This window comes from Prinia subflava, chromosome 8 (assembly GCF_021018805.1).
Source record: "Prinia subflava isolate CZ2003 ecotype Zambia chromosome 8, Cam_Psub_1.2, whole genome shotgun sequence".
NCBI lineage: Eukaryota > Metazoa > Chordata > Aves > Passeriformes > Cisticolidae > Prinia > Prinia subflava.
Window position 1 is genome coordinate 13,990,614 of NC_086254.1, and position 16,417 is coordinate 14,007,030.

A 16,417-nucleotide genomic window follows, 5' to 3' on the forward strand; every position below is an offset into this window, starting at 1 on the left:
GACTTTTAAAATCAATATTTTATTTTACTTGAATGTGCAAATAAATATAAAAAAAAACTACATTCAAGGAGCTGGCAAAGCAATTACAAGCCCAAAAGCAAAGATCCTTCAAACAAATGGAAGAACAAACTCTTGACTCAAGGTCGTGCAGATACACAGCTGAAACCCTCAGACATGAACAAGCCCCTCTCAAACCTGCCTGATATTCCCTTCATGTCCCTTGCTACTCTCAGCTTCGAGACAATAGCACTGCAAAGGGCAAAAGTCTTGCTTAATCAGTTCAGATTATAAATTAAGGTTTACAAAATAAGGATGCTTAAAAATACCTGAAGTACACTTAGAATGGGTTGATGGAACAGGACGGTGCCCAGGGGTGTTGCCCACCTTGGTACACCTGGAATCAAACGCATTTTAAGCCACAAAGTTGCCACTTATTTTCTAGTAAACAGTTTTTCTGTATGATAAAACCGTAAAATTTGGCACAATTGTCATCTCCACTGGGAGACAGCAGAGAGGTGAGCAGGACCAAGTGTGTTTTGGTGAGCTGGCTGGAAGGGAAAGGGGGACAGTGTGCTTGGCACTGGGCTTGTCCCCCTGCTCCCCCCAGCCCTTGCAGAGCCACGTGGTCTCTTATCACTGCAATGAGGGCAGGGGAAGAACCTTCAGATCATTTCAGGAACCAAAGTTTAGCAGAGACCCCCAGACGAGGAGAACACAGGTTCCCGATGAAAAGTCTCTGCTGGCAGTGGTTGTGCAAGTGGCCACGAATGCCAGAGAGTGGCCTCCCTCCTTCCCTCCCACTGATTATTTTGCAAAAAAGACAAAGACTCGGGACAGTTTTCTATTAAACATACCCCAAAGGCCAATTTTTCTACTGTCAAGTAGAGACAATTGCGAAACCAATGTCATACAGTGGAAATAACCCAGGACAAATCCTACAGGCTGCTCCTTAGGTCTGGCAGAAATCATCACCTAAAAATCAAAGCCACAGAAAGTTTCAGGGTAGGGGGGCTATTGCCCCAAAAGCCAGGGAGAAGTTGGAAGCAAAGCTGAAAGGAGGCTGGGTATGCCTCAAAACATTATGTTTGTAATACTCTCCACGGACAGCGTGCTTGCCCTTGGCCCCTGAAAAACAGGAGTGAAGTCTCAGTGGGGCTGCAGGACAGACACGAGTACATTTCCTTGATTTCTCACTAGATTAAGTCAGATGTAGTGCTCTGCACAGATCAGGGCAGGCTGTGTTAGGTTTCATGGCAAAAACAGCTTCGAAAGGAGTACGGATGCTTCAGTGGAAAAGCTCATCTGGGATGGTCGTGGCTGGATCTCGCTCTGCTCCTCGCAGATTTCCGCGTGTCCCTGCAAACCCAGCAGAAACAGCAGAGCCCGCGGGCCGGAGCTCAGCTGCGGGCTGTGCTCCGGGAGCTCCCTCTGCGGGCTGTGCTCCGGGAGCTCCCTCTGCGGGCTCCATCCCCGGGCCGTGCTCCGGGAGCTCCATCCCCGGGCCGTGCTCCCGGAGCTCCATCCCCGGGCCGTGCTCCGGGAGCTCCATCCCCGGGCCGTGCTCCGGGAGCTCCATCCCCGGGCCGTGCTCCGGGAGCTCCATCCCCGGGCCGTGCTCCGGGAGCTCCATCCCCGGGCCGTGCTCCGGGAGCTCCATCCCCGGGCCGTGCTCCGGGAGCTCCATCCCCGGGCCGTGCTCCCGGAGCTCCATCCCCGGGCCGTGCTCCGGGAGCTCCATCCCCGGGCCGTGCTCCCGGAGCTCCATCCCCGGGCCGTGCTCCGGGAGCTCCATCCCCGGGCCGTGCTCCGGGAGCTCCATCCCCGGGCCGTGCTCCGGGAGCTCCATCCCCGGGCCGTGCTCCCGGAGCTCCATCCCCGGGCCGTGCTCCGGGAGCTCCCTCTGCCGATGTCCCCGCTGTGCTGCAGCCGCGCCGGGGGCCGGCCATGCCCAGGGAAACGCCCAGCTCCGGAGCTGATCACCAACATGCAAAACACAAACCCAAAAACCAGGCCAGACCTCGCAATGGACGTTCCTCTCCATGGATATTCCTTCCCATGGATATTCTTCCCCATGGATATTCTGGAGGGCAGAGTCTTCAGCAGATCCTCAGCTCCCAAAGCAGCATCAGCAGCTGGGGGGTCTCAGGCCGGGCATTGCCTCTGTCCCAGCACCACAGCTCCAGGCTCTTCCCCTCAGTTCATGCTCCAGAACACTTGGTTGATGAGGAAGCGTCAGAGCCTTGAGTGCTGGCCATCCCCGTGTCAGTTTTGGCATTTTTCTCACCAGAGCACCAGGAACAAGAGTCATTTGTTGCCTTGTTGGTTCCCAGGGATAACGAAGCCGCCCTGTGCAGGGGGCTCTCGGCCCTGCTGGCACTCCCAGGGTACAGTGAAGAGTTCTGCAGGCTCCAAGACATCACAAAGTCAGGAAGATGGGGAATATTAAAACCTTCGAAGTGGAAGCAGCTGCCAGCATCTGCTCAAACACCAGCCCAGCTCCACCTCTCCAACAAAGCCACCAGTGGTAGTTCACCCCCTCAGTGGCCTAAAGCCAGGAAACTACAAACAGTGTGTGGCAATGCCAAGAGGCCCTTTCCCATAAAAGCTTTTACAAGTCTCTTCATGATGGCTGGAGGATTACACTGCAAGGAGACAAGTCTATGCCATATGGAAAATACATGATAATCCAAAGTAAAATGCTGTTTGGATAAATATCATTAATACATACATTGCATTCCCACCATTATTCTGATCGTAACTGTGGGCCCTGGGCGCTCAGGGCGAAGCGGGGCGGCGGCTGTACTGCACTCTGTATCTGTTCACTGGCACCCCGTGCACGTTCACTGTCTCACAGGTGGTTTTGCAGGGCACCATCTCCTCGTCCTCATCCCCCATCAGCCAGTCTTGAACCACATCCACGGCCTCCATGGACACGTTCTCCTCCAGCCACCGGTTGTGCCACTCCTCGAACTGCTGGTGGTGCTTCAGCAGCACCACGGGCTGGACCTGGAGCAGGGCAGTAAAGATCACTGAGAGGTTTCTGGGGGAAAAGCCAAAGCCCTGAGCTCCACCTGAGATGTGCAATGGTTTGGGAGCAACACCAACGGAAACAGGAAACCGCAGACCTGCGTTTAACCACCCCTATTTCCTAATGTTTGCCACTCCCACTTCAGATCTGCATGTAAACAAAAGGCTGCTAAGCTAATCCAAAGTACAGAGCATTTACCAGCTCTCCTCCATGTTATACCCAACACAGAGCAGTAACTTTTGGGTGTAGCTTGCAGGAATTCAGCCTCAAGAATTATTGGTACCTGCATTTTGGCTCCCACCCCCAACCTCTGCTACCAGCCAGGCTGCAGAGGGAGCCAAAGGGAGATTGTACCTGCTTGGCTCTGCAGAGAGCTCCCCTCCTGTACATGTAATCCTCGGAGTTCATGATGAACATCATCTTGTGGGTGTTGAGCTTGAAGCGACAGTCGACGTTGCAGGCGCTCTCCACCCCGATCAGCCGCTTCCAGGAGCTCTTGACCTCGCTGCGCAGGGCCCTCACCTGCTTGCACTGCCACTTGCGAAACTTCTTCAGGTTTCTGGAGCAAAACAAGGATGACAAAGCATGTGTCACACCTTCTGAAGTGCTCTCCTCAGCTGACAGGGCTCGCAGCACAAGTATGGAACTTGTATTTGCACGTTTGGTTTTTCAGGCTCTCTCTGGGATCTTTCTCTGTATCCTCTGACAAATATTTAGGGAAATGGGAACAAAGAAGACACAGAATCTCATCCAGAATCCACCCTGTTCCATCCCAAACACGGTTCCCTGAACAAACCTCAGTGCAGTGGTCATAAATTTCTCTTTCAGCATTCCTGTGCAGCTCACTGGCCTGGAGCAGCCCCTCAAAGCTGAGTGCATTTCCCCAGGGCTGGCACATCACCCAAACCCCGTGGCACACGGGCAGGGAGGAGGCAGCAGCTGCTGCAGGTGTGGCTCAGGGCAGGGAGCAGCTCACCTTTGCAGAAAGACTGGTTTCAGGAGGAAGCCATCGTTCTGGTTGTTGGGAGCTCCTTCCACCCCAACGTACTGCTCCATGTAGTTTGCCAGGTGCTACACAAGGGAGAGCAGTTCCAGTGAGATTTCACTTCATCAGGACAAACATCACTGCAAAGAACCTGTTTATTTCCAAGCTGTTTATTCTGAGGCTGATTCATGCTGAAATTCTAATGCACCTTTTCTGTCAAAGGCCACAGCCCCACTTGTCACCTGCCCACCTCCCAGGCAAATTTATCCTCCTGGCAAAGCCTCACAGTTTGGAACAAGAAAGCAGGGAAAGCATTCTTAGACATCTGCTTTGTGCTACACAGACTCCTGGTCACTGTGGTATTACCTGGACCTCCACAGGATCTTCTGTCTGGGTTTCTTCTGTATCCAGCAGCTCAATGGTCATGATCACCTGTCCTTTCCTCTGGAGAAACATGACCTGTGATAAAGTTACAGAAAATATTTGCTACAGGGGATCACAATAAAAAGCTGAATACTCACAAGTCATTTGGACAACAAACAGAAGCTAGGAGAGAAGCAGCAGAGCTCAGTGAGCCACAATGTCCCCTCACTGCCCATGCTCTGATTTTGTGTCTGTATTTCTCTCTGTATTGCTCACTCTCTCACCTTGGAGCTTCCAAACCCACTCCTGCCAGCTGAAATGCCAACTGGGAGAATTTCTGAAGTTTTCCAGTGATTTTGTGCAGTTCCCTGGCAGCAAGGTCTTACCTTGAAGCAGTTCTCATCTGCCATGCACCGTTCAGCCTTCCACTGGTAGCTGGTCTCCTTTGCTGCCCGGACACAGCGGGATGACAAATTACCCCCAGCAGCTCCTCGCTTCCTCTCGTTCAGGTACAGCTCAACCACCTTCAAGCAGATGTCATCGCTCACTAGATGGTGAAGCTTCCATTAAAAAAGGGGGAATTCAGTCAGCAAGCCTGGGCCAAGAGTTAACTCCAATGTGTCATAAAGGTGTACAAAACTCAACACAGCATCACACTCAGCTGAAGCAGCAAACTCCAGAGACTTCCCACATTTCACTCTCCTTTTTCATAACTTTGCAATAAAAGGAACTGAGGAGAGTGAGGGGCTGATGTGTCTTAACTAGAAAACTACATCTGGAAGACAGATTTGAGTAAGAAGGACTGGACATTTTTTATGTTGCCTTAGATGTATTTAGAGTGTAGCAGAATTTTGAAAAGACTGGAACTCAAAAATCATTGGGAAAGGCCAGAAAGAGTAAAACCCCCTAAAGTGATCCCTGTATGGAAGGTGAATTCTCTCACTAAATTTCTGCTGGGGCATTTCCTCATCAGATGTAATTTCTGTCTGAATTTGCTCTGTTGCTCTGCAGGGCACTGGGAGAAGCCTGGCTGTGTGTGAGGGGTGATGAGCAGCCCCTCACTGGGAGTCTCCTGGCAGTGTGTGAGGGGTGAGGAGCAGATCCTCACTGTGAGGAGCAGCCCCTCAGTGTGAGGAGCCTGGCAGTGTGTGAGGGGTGAGGAGCAGTCCCTCACTGTGATGAGCAGCCCCTCACAGGGAGTTTCCTGGCAGTGTGTGAGGGGTGAGGAGCAGCCCCTCACTGTGAGGAGCCTGGCTGTGTGTGAGGGTGAGGAGCAGATCCTCACTGTGATGAGCAGCCCCTCACTGTGAGGAGCAGCCCCTCACAGGGAGTTTCCTGGCAGTGTGTGAGGGTGAGGAGCAGCCCCAGCCCAGCGCAGGCCTCACCTGGCGCACGATGTTCTGCACCAGCTTGTCCATGGTGAAGCCGATGTAGGCGTGGATGGTGAACATCTCCCGCAGCGTGTCCTCGTACTGCGTGGGGTCGATGTTCCCGTCCAGCAGGCTCCTCACCATGTCCAGGAAGGCTGGGTAGTACTCCTCCAGCTCCACCTCACCTGGCGTGGGGAAAGCAAATTCATTTCACACCCAGAATGGGCAGAATGAACTCAAGCAGTGCAGGAAGCAGCACTGCTAAAGAACCACAACATTTGGTGTGGAGAATTGTGGGCCCGACTTTCTGAAGCCTGAGATTTGCTGGCTTTCCCAAGGGAGAGGTTTCAGCAGTTTCTCCTTTCTCAGGCACTTTTGTATAAAAACTTTTTCTTCCCCTAACATTTCTGGGTAAACAATATTCCTTTCCCATAACAACCTCTCTCCCAGGTGTTTGTGTTACTAAACCAATGGCGAGAGGTGTCCAACCTGTGGACCAATAACACAAAGGAATTGCAATAAAGTTTTTTAGCCTTCTGGTGTTTTCTATCTGCTGGAGTCAAGCATCGTTATTTTTGTGTCTAATTGTGACAGAGAATGTCCTTGCAGGCAGCTCCCTGCCAGGTGCCCTGACAGGCTGGGACAGCTTCCCTCAAGCACCTCCAGGACTGCCCTGGGCAATAACTATTTCTTTGTGGGGCTGTTTACACTGGAAACCAAAGTAACAGATTCCTACAATGAGGCACCTGAGAACACCTGAGCACTGTCAAGCAGCTTGTGACACACTGAGTGCCCTGCTGAAGGAGCTGGTGGTGTCCACAAGTCACCAACACAGCAGAGGATTGCACCTCCACCCCTTCACACAGCTGCCTGCTGGCCCCAGTGACTCAGACAAACACAATGGAGCACTGGCACGCAGGGCATTAAGAGCCAACTAAGCCCTGCATTATTCTTACTTGGTTGCTTCAGTCTTAGCTCCATAGCTGGATCATTGGTTTTTTCTTTCCTCCCTTCACAGAGGAGCTTCTCTCTCTCTTTCTCAGTCCGATATTCCAGCAGCTGCTTCTGGGCCTGCCGATAAATCTTTAGGAGCCTGGAGCACAGAGTCTGGTGGAGGCGCAGGAAGAAATACCAATTATTATTGACAAAGAAGAGGCTGTAAACATCATCCAGGGTGTTGTGGGGCTCAGCAGCTGTAACATCACAGAAGGTTGCTTTGGTCTCCAAAGGACTGCTTGGAGGCCCAGGCACGTGTTTTTTGCGCAGCTCAGGAGTATCCAGGTTCTGCCCCTGGTGGTTTTCTCTGTCCTCATCTGTTGACTCCTCAGAAATGTTGTGTTCGGGTGGCTGAGAGAAGAACAGCTCAGGTATGAAGTGATGCACAATCTGCCTGATGGTTGCCTGATCCTCCTTTTGGATGGTGGGCTGCCTCTTCACGTAATAGCTGATAAGAGATGCTGCATCTTCCAAAATCTGCTTGTCTTCATAGATGAAGATAAGATGAGGCTCGTTCGTGGATGAACTCCTCCCCTCCGAGTGCTGCTCCTGATGCTGCAATCAAGACACAAACAGATCAAGATCCTTCCAACCCACACTCAAGAGCCATTCCTGCCAGGAGGACTAAGCCAGTATTAACACTGGGCTTGGCACAGCTGGTTTTGTGTGGATTTCCAACCATTTCCACACGGTCCCAGGTGCTCTGGACACATCTGGGTCACACTGCCAAGGGAGGGAATGGAGGAGGGGTCACTCCCTGTCACACACACCTCGTCGTAGACACTCTCAATTTCGTTCAGCAAGCTCTTGGAGCGCAGAGCTTTGGTGTCATTCTGCTTGAAGTTGACAGCCTGGTGGTCCAGGGATTTCAAATAGGCCTTCTCATACTGCTCTCTCCAAATCTTGTTGAAGCCCTGCTGGGCCTCCCTCCATTCCTCCTCTTTTGCTTTCAATCTGCATGAATGAACACTCTGTGTCACAGAGACAGGCACAGAAACACACCCAAAACATTTTAATGTAGCCAAGTAATGTGGTGCAGCAAGAAGTTTTCAGTGGAAAACTGGAATTGATTCCTGGAAGCAATAAATAAATTTGAGAGGGCACCACCAGTGATGATGAGATGAAACAACACCTACAGAATCACAAAACCATTTAGGTTGGAAAAGACTTCTGAGATCACCAAGTCCAACCTTTGACCAATCACTGCTTTGTTAACCAGACCAGAGCACCAAGTGCCATCTCCAGTTGGTCTTTGAACACCTCCAGGGGTGGGGACTCCACCACCTCCCTGGGCAACCCCTTCCAACATTTACAACCCTTCCTGTGAAGAAATTCCCCCTGATGTCCAACCAGAACTCCCAACAGCACAGCCTGAGGCTACGCCCTTTCATTTTGTTGTTTAAAAACACTTTAAAAACCCTTTTCCAGCTTCTTAAAGAACGCAGCACAATGGGAATCACCTCTTCAGAACCACAGGGACGGCAGTGACCGGGTTTTTCTTCAGGCTCTCGATGATCTCCGGGGCTTTGTCGCCGTAGATGCGATAGATGGCCCGGCGCTGGATCACTTCTGAGGTTCCCCCCAAACAATCATCCAGGCGAAACTTCTCCTGGTCCTCCTGGGTCAGGCGGGACAGCTTCTTCTGCACACTCTCCAGCACACGGATTGTGGCTAAGTTGGTCTCCAAGACAACATCCAGCTGTTGAGAGTTCCCAGAAAACAGTGTCAGAACAGGCAGAGCAAACACACAGAGAGCAGCAGCAGCCCGGGTTTGTGGAAGGTGCTCCAGCCCCACAGGGTGGAGCCAGGAAGCAGCAGGAAGGTTTTTACTGGAAAATAGACCTCTGCCACTTCTCCCAAAGGTCACAGGCAATTTACAACTGGACTCGTGCCTGGGAAGAACTATTAGACTCCAAGCACAACACACCGAACTCCCATCTCGAACCAACAAACACCAACAGAACTTTCAGGAACTGGCCACTAATTAATTCAGCAAAATTTTGGGTTTTGCTTTCTGAGGGAGCAGAAAGGGAGCTCAGCAGCACAGGTACCTCAAAGCGCTCGTCCTCACAGCGGTGCAGCTGCTCCTCATACGGAGTCTTCTTGGAGCTGACAAAAGTGGAGTCTTCAGACCAGGATGGAAATGAAACCCAGGTGTCATTTAATACCTGCAACAGAGACACGGCATTGAGCAGGGCCTGGTGAGCCCAGAGCTCTTCTCATGGGGTTTTCTCTCTTGTCTTTTTGCATAGCTCTTCCCTGAGGTTCTGCAGGACGTTCCAGACCTAATGCCCAGGTCACTGCTCCCCAGATTTGAGGTGTGTGGCCCTGCTCAGAAAACTCAGCAAGGTTTCCCTGCTTCCCTATCACCTCACAAACAGAGATCACTCTGCAGTGATCAGCAGCTGTAAATAAAGGAGACAGAGCTCCCCACAACAGTGGGAATGGTGCCTCAGGCACTGACACTGAGAAAAATTGTTCCTGAAGGCCATCCTGATCCACTGTTTGAAAATTAATTCCAGGATATTTAATATTCTTTTCTGTCTATAGGAACACATTTGTGTCTGCATGCAGAGACGTATTAGAGATGTGATTTGAGACGGGTTTAGATAAAATTAGTGAAATGGGGGTATTATTTCAATAAACTGGCTGAATAAATTGAATTAGCACTGAAAAGAGGACACCACACGCAGCAGCTGTGGCACGAACTGCCCCACTCTGATTTTTATGTTGTTCAGGGACTGAAGAGCCTGATCCCAGAGTACCTCCTTGCAAATGGCTGTTCTCCCACTGCACTTGGGCTGCTGGTAGGTTTTTGGGAGAGCCCTGTAACTGGATCCGATGCGTTTGCAGGAAGCGTAATCGATTTCCCGGCTCATCCCATCCCCGGAGCGGTCACTCAGCGGAGAGGCAAAGGAAAGCTCCTTCACCCCAAGGAAGGACTTGAACTGTGCAAAGAGCTCCGGGAATTTCCTTCAGAAACACAAGTATTTTGTTATTTCACTGGGACAGTTTTTAGGGTGGTTAATGCGTGTCATAAAGACAGAAATATCTAAACAAACTCAGCATTGCAGGGAGAAACATTTCACCAACATTTCACCTCTGTTATCATTCTCTCTGAATTGCTTTAGGGTTTGGTTTTTTTTTTACTTAAGGAAGGAAAATGACACAAACACTCCCCTTAAGTGCCTGAGGAGAACCTGATCCTTGCCATTTGACTCTCCCTCTTCTGCTGGAAGCCACAACAGCTCAGGAGCTCACAGCAGAGCTGGAGCTATTTATCCTTCTCACAGCCCTGGTCTCAGATTTCATGTTTATACCTTTATTACACTTTGAGATATTGAACAGGGAGTGTGAAGAGACAGAGGAAAAGATCTTTCTCACAATACTCATTAAGAGCTATATAGATAAATTTAAAGCTTCAGATTTTATTAATCTTCATTTTAGATCATTCAATTACTATTATTTCTTGTGTGCTGCCCAGGAGATACTTCTAAGTTAAATCAAAACTTCTGTCACAAAGTTTACAATGTGCCAAAAAAAAAAATAACAAAGGTGGACCTACAAAGTACCACAGGGCAGAGAGGTAATTTAGTAACTTACCCTAAAAATGGTGTAACAAGCTGGAGCAACTCAGAGCCAGAGACCAACTCCTGGTTGAAAAGAGCAATGCAACGCAGAAAATTTTCATAGACCTCCTGACTCTTGAGCACCCTGCGAACCTGCAGCAGTGTGGAGACATGATCACATCACCTGAATGCCACTTGTATTCAGAAAATTATTCATTATCAGCCTATTCATCTTCCAAAGCCACCTATTTTAATTTTTCTTGGTCTTTGTCTACCACCTGAGAAGTCAGGGAATGTCTTAAGTGCTGACACACAAATTGTACAGAAAACCAACCAATGAACAACCATGTAAAAGAAAAAGATAAATCCAGAGAAAGTGAGAAAAGGACAAATACTGACCTTGTCAAAGAAGGAGAACTCTTGCAGTGTCCCGTATTTCCCCACTGTCGCCACTGACAGATCTTTGGTACCTCGCAGCTTCATTTTCTTCTGTTAAAAGAACAAGCAGTTATATTTAAAATGTTGTGACTCAAATGCCATCAAATTCCATTCTGTTGCCACAGAACAGCTCCCTGCAAAGGCTGAGACCCTGTATTTCCCCAGCAGTGATCTGGCATTGCTGTGTCACATCCTCACAGCAATCACTGTCAAATGTCTCCCAGCTAAGAAGAAACAACAAAAAAAGAGAATCACTCGAGATTCTGCATAGAAGCAATAAATCGTCCCTTTCCAGGGCCAATACTTAGTACAGAAGGTTGTGATATTTAGTATCAAACATGTTACCACACATATTTGAGCATGCATTAAAAATTCCCTTTTTCTCCAGCAATTAAAATAACTTGAAATTTTGTTTCTCATACACCTGCATACATCAAAGACACTACTTAATTACACCTTTATCTCAGCAATTATTAAGCACAAGTAATAGGAGGTTATTCTAAATTTTTGCTTGCTGAAAGATACCTTTGCTGGGCCAGAAACAGGACGCAGCAGCAGCGGCCTGGATCGCTTCTTGCTGTGCTCCAGATTCTTCTCGTGCTCAGTTTTCTGCACACTGTTCACCTCACATGGTCCATTTCCTGTGAACTGAAGTAAATAAATAATGACTTTAACATTCTCCTCTCAAATAAAGAATCCTAACAGGACGCAGGGCGTGTGGTTAAGTCACCTGTTCTGAGAAAATCCAAACCATGAAGAGGAGCAATGTTCATTACTGGCTGTATGATTTTCCATGTTTTGCATGTTCTACATGCAGACTGAGCATTCAATATCCTGCCCTGCTCTCAGCACGTACCAAAGACCTTTTTGCCTCTGGGAGGAACTGTCCAAACTCGGAGAGCAGATCCTCCTGTCCTCGGAACAGATTGGCCACTTCAGTGAACACTTCCTCCTCTGACATGCCCCGGAAGGGTCGGCCCTTGGTGTTCAGCTGCTCCTTCTGAAAAGATCCACACAGGTGTTCAAGAGAGTCCAAAAACACCTCACTCTGCCAGAAAACTCATCCTGAGCCACAAATAGCAATGCCACAGAACTTGAAAGGATTCTGAGCCAGCCCCAGGTTCTTACAGGGCCTCCTTTCACACACAGGATCACAAAATCAAGGTGAAGTAGAGACAGAGACTGCTACAACCTCTTTACACCCTGAAAAGTTCCACAATTTTCTCACTTTTTGTCATTTCCTGTGAACATCTACAGGACAGCTGTTGGATAAAGACAATTTGGGAACTCTAGGTCTGTTCAACAGGCAGAGATTAAATTTGACAAGCATGACTCCAATAGCTCCAGTGCCAACCCACCGCCTCTTCCAGAAAAGACTTTTTACCTGGTAAGTGTGAAGGATTTCTAGAAAGGATCTGTAAATCTCCGGATGGTCAAGGAAACGTGTTTTGATCTTATTGACGTAACTGATGGCATTATTGAACTCCACGGAATCAGACTCCAAGGGAATTTGGGATTTATCCTCTTTGTAGGGGAGCTGCTGCCGAAACTCCTCGGAGCAGTCGCTGTGGTTGTGGGAGTTCTCCTGGGAGTAGTGCAAGACCAGCCCGCTGCCAGGGAGCGCGCTGGGAACGGGCTCTGGGGGCACCTGGGGGCACAGGACACACGAGATGTGTTGGAAAAGGATCAGGGATCAGCTCAACAACAGCCCAGCAGCAGTGCTGGCAAGGCCTCCAGCTCAAAATTATCGTCACGTGAAGAAGGAAGGAAAAGTATTTCAGTCACCAATTGATTTCCCTACTCCGTTTATTAACTCCATCAGTTAAAATAATCCCCAAAGTTCTCCCTGCTGTAGGAACCATCTGATTTGTGGCTGTCACAGCCTTATTGGCCTCACCAAACACCTCCCACTGCAGGTTCTGCTGCCAGTGGTTATTGCAGAGGAACTGCCAGTTTTAAGGGGCATATTAAACATAAGGATTTTATTAAACATAAGGCCCTTAGAGGTGTTAATTCCTAAGCAACAGAGAGATCTGAGGGAGATGAGATTTAAAAGGTAGTTCCTGCTGCTAACTAGAGTTGAACCACAAGTTTATCAGCAGAACTGAGTTTATGGCTCTATTTCAGCTCCACAACCACACAATAACAGAAAACAAGCAAGGGTAAGATCCATCTGTATCCCAGCAAGTGTTTTTCATACCAACAGTACCTGATGGGGATTCCACCACCTTAAAGACTTTTCCCAAAGTAAACAATTCAATGATTTCACAGCTCTTTCGCCTGTTCCTTAAACAACTTTCCTGCTTTCTCAGTGAAGACTGGAAGTACAATTCTTCCAGGACCACCCCTTGAAATTTGCCACTGCCCACAACCCACACTGGGAACCCACTTAACAATGTCAGGCCAATTACAATTTCAGTTTCCAAAGATGACTGAAATATTTGGTGTTGAAGTGGTGTTTCCATGCAGAATCATCATTCCTGTGTATGTGAAACTAGTTGGTTTGAGAATAAATCAGGGTTGGAACTAAGTGGTGTTTAAGGTCTCTTCCAATCCAAAGCACTCTATGATTCTTTGAATAAACACTTAAATTTATTTTATACCCATTATCACAGGCTTTGAAAACCATCTAAAAACATCAGCAATGTGCACTAGACATAAATCTCCACAGCCTAAACTGTGCAGACGTGTCCAGTGACACATGGAACATTTTATTTACAGAATAAGAGCTCTGTGACCTACCTGACTATTCAAAGGTGACTGTATACTTAACTTCCCATTCTTTGGAATTTCTATCCTGTAGCCCAGAGGAAGAAATGCATTGAATCCCACAATGAGGTCGGGATGCTCATGGAAAAGCTGAGAAACACGTCGGATGACTCCAGGTGTGTCAATGCTAAAATTGAGAGGGGTTTGTTACTTTTATCCAAATCAGAAATACAAGTTAAGCTGAGGAAACGGCAGAGAAATGTGAAGTATCTGGTAACTTATGGATGCAATATTAAAAAAAAAATAGCCTAATTAAGAGGGAACAACAAATGCAGCCTTGCCCTGGCAATGTTATCCATGGAGAGGTTGGCAAAGGGGCAGGACAGGCACCACCTCCAGGGCTGGCAGGTCACAGGTTCTGCTCAGGCTGCTTCACTTATTTCCAAGATCTGTGTTTCAGAGTGCAAAGTAAAAGCAGATTTGCCTTCTCCTTTCACCTCTGGAAAATGATGGGATGGGCAGAAGTACTCCAGCTTCACATGACTCCACCACTGGGGGACAGGGCAGAGGGGGAATGATGGGGTGAAGACTGGGGGGCTCTGCACAGGCAGAGAGACCCCACAAAGGCTGAGACCTGAGGGAACAGCTGGAGCTGTGTCAGGGCTTGGGCTGGAGCTCAGGGAAAGGTTCTTCCCCCCGAGGGTGCTGGGGCACTGCCCAGGCTCCCCAGGGAATGGTCCCAGCCCCAAGGCTGCCACAGCTCCAGGAGCGTTTGGACAATGCTCTCAGGGATGCTCAGGGTGGGATTGTTGGGGTGTCTGTGCAGGGACAGGGCTGGATTTGATCTCTGGGGGTCCCTCTCAGCTCAGGATATTCTGGGATTGTGTAAAAGGTTGAGGATCTCCCCAGAGCACCCTGGGGTGCAGGGCCTGGGCTTTACCTCTGGCTCTTGAACTCCTTCATGATCTCCAGGAAGCCGTTGTAGGTGGCGGGGTCGCTGCCGAAGCGAATCTTCACCTGGTCCAGGTAGGAAAGCGCATCCTCCACCTGAGGGGGAGCACACGGTGAGGGCCAGGCAGGGGGAACCGGCCCTGGAGCCCCCCGCGGCCCCGGAATTGGGGCGGGGGCACCTCAAGGCACCGCAGGGTGTGGGAAGCGGCCCGGGGGTCCCGCAGCACCGGGGAAGGGCACTCGGTACCGGGTGAGGGGCCGGGGGAGGGCAGGCCCGGCGGGCTTCCCGTGCTGGGGGTGTCAATGCACGGAGCGGTACCGGGGAGCCGGGAACAGGTCCCTGGGGAGGATGACCGCGGTACCAGAGAGGAGCAGCAGGGCCGGGGAGAGGGGCACAGCCCAGGGAAGGGGGGAACAAGCCCGGGGAGCCCTCACGGTACCGCGGGAACAGGACACGGCCCCAGGGGACCCCACGGAACCAGCGGAGGAGGGCGGGGAAGCCCCCGGCGGGAGGGGGACAAGCCCCCGGGACACCCCCCGATACCGGCAGATGAGGGACAAGCCCCGGGGGGAGATTTCGGCACCGCGGCCGGGACAGGGCAGGTCACGGCGGGGGCGGGCGGGGCCGTCCCGGGGGGGCGAGGAGCGGCCCTTCGCGGGGGCGGGGGAGGGTGGGGAAAGGGCGATCGCGGCCGCCGGGGCGGCCCCCGCACTCACGTGCACCGGCAGCTTCTCGTGCGGCGCGGCCCGGCCGCCGCCGCCGCCCCAGCGAGGGGCGCTGCCCCCGCCGGCCCCGCGGCCGCCGCCGCCGCCCCCCGCCGCCATGTTGGAATCGGGCGGGCGCGCGCGGCCCCGGCGGCGCGCGCGACCGCTGCGTCAGCGCGCACGGCCCGGGACACGCCCCCCGCGGCAAGGCCCGCCCCCTCCGCGCATCCGCCCGCTGATTGGCCGCGCCCCTTCGGAGGCCACGCCTCCGTACAGCCCTTATCGCATGGTCACGCCCACTTCCCTGGCAGGCCACGCCCCGGGTTGTAGCAGGCCACGCCCCCAGCGCCGCTTCCGGCCGTTCGAGCGCCGCGGCGGGAGCGGCGCCTGAGGGAGCGGCGGCGCTGAGGGGAACAGAGCCCGCGGGGCCCGAGATGGAGCAGCCCGGGGCTGCGGCATCCCAGGGAGTCTGCAGGAGCCGGAGGCTGAGAACTGGAACTGCTGGGGCTGGAGGAACCGCGTCTGGTGCTGCGGGGCTGATGGAGCCGGGGGTGTTGGAGGGGTTCAGACGGGCCTGGGGAAGCTCGGGTGGGGCCCGAGGGGAGCTTGAGGAACGAGGGCTGAGGGTGCCCCAGGGGTTGGAGGAGCCATGGGGGGCTTGAGGGAGCCCGGGGGAGCCCTTCACTGGTGTGCACTGAGCTCAGGGATAGCAGGATAAATGTGGATTTAAATACGCCACTTCCCCCAGCGGGCCCTGGCAGCAGGCAGCTTGAACTCAGTAAAACACAGTTACGTGAAGAGCAAGGAGGAGAGGGAGGAAAAATAAACCATGTGGCTTGTTTTTCCTTAAGGTGTTACCCATCATTTGCATAACAGAAACATGCAGAAGCCTTTCTTACTTTGCCTTTAAACTTACTGCTGGTCTTTGAACCTGGAATTTTTATTCTCTCTGTTGTGCTGGAATATTCCAGCTGCTTGCAGCTTCCAGGCAGGATGCTCACACACTGTCTGTGGGTTTGATATTTGATATTCTGTTCTGAGACTGCACAAACTGCTGCCCTGTGACCCATTTCCCTCCTGACAACATGAAGGATTAAATTAATACAAACTTTCACAGCAACTCACTGCTTTCAACATCCCAGCCCGCGATGGATTGATTCAGTCACCCAGCATAAAAGTATTTATCATCTTTGGAGAAGCAGGCACTGCAAAGGCCCTTCAGGAGAGATCTGGGCTGAAAATCCATGGTTGGCAATAGATTGTTGTGCTGGTAAATACAGGGTGAAGTGGAGATGGTTTAGAG

At 51.2% G+C, this 16,417-nt stretch overlaps 1 protein-coding gene and 1 long non-coding RNA gene across 3 annotated transcripts in view; one reads left to right on the top strand and one right to left on the bottom strand.

Annotated features, from left to right (window-relative positions):
- SIN3B (SIN3 transcription regulator family member B) lies at positions 1–15,283 on the bottom strand. The gene is made up of 19 exons (XM_063403229.1): positions 15,127–15,283; positions 14,399–14,505; positions 13,492–13,645; positions 12,134–12,397; positions 11,606–11,749; positions 11,275–11,397; positions 10,711–10,800; positions 10,346–10,464; positions 9,508–9,715; positions 8,794–8,910; positions 8,203–8,441; positions 7,513–7,696; positions 6,703–7,297; positions 5,762–5,931; positions 4,763–4,936; positions 4,380–4,472; positions 4,005–4,099; positions 3,383–3,587; positions 1–3,006 (listed from the first exon to the last, which is right to left on the bottom strand). Exons 1-19 carry the CDS (start codon positions 15,232–15,234, stop codon positions 2,776–2,778), a joined length of 3,420 nt encoding a protein of 1,139 aa, XP_063259299.1. The 5' UTR covers positions 15,235–15,283; the 3' UTR covers positions 1–2,775.
- LOC134554330 (uncharacterized) overlaps positions 13,892–16,417 on the top strand; it is a 21,810-nt gene continuing 19,284 nt past the window's right edge. Inside the window, exons 1-2 of one of the 2 annotated variants that reach the window (XR_010081218.1) lie at positions 13,892–14,484; positions 15,426–15,639. This is a non-coding gene — a long non-coding RNA (uncharacterized LOC134554330). The remainder of the gene's footprint in view (positions 14,485–15,425; positions 15,640–16,417) is intronic. The other variant, XR_010081217.1, reaches the window with a different exon arrangement.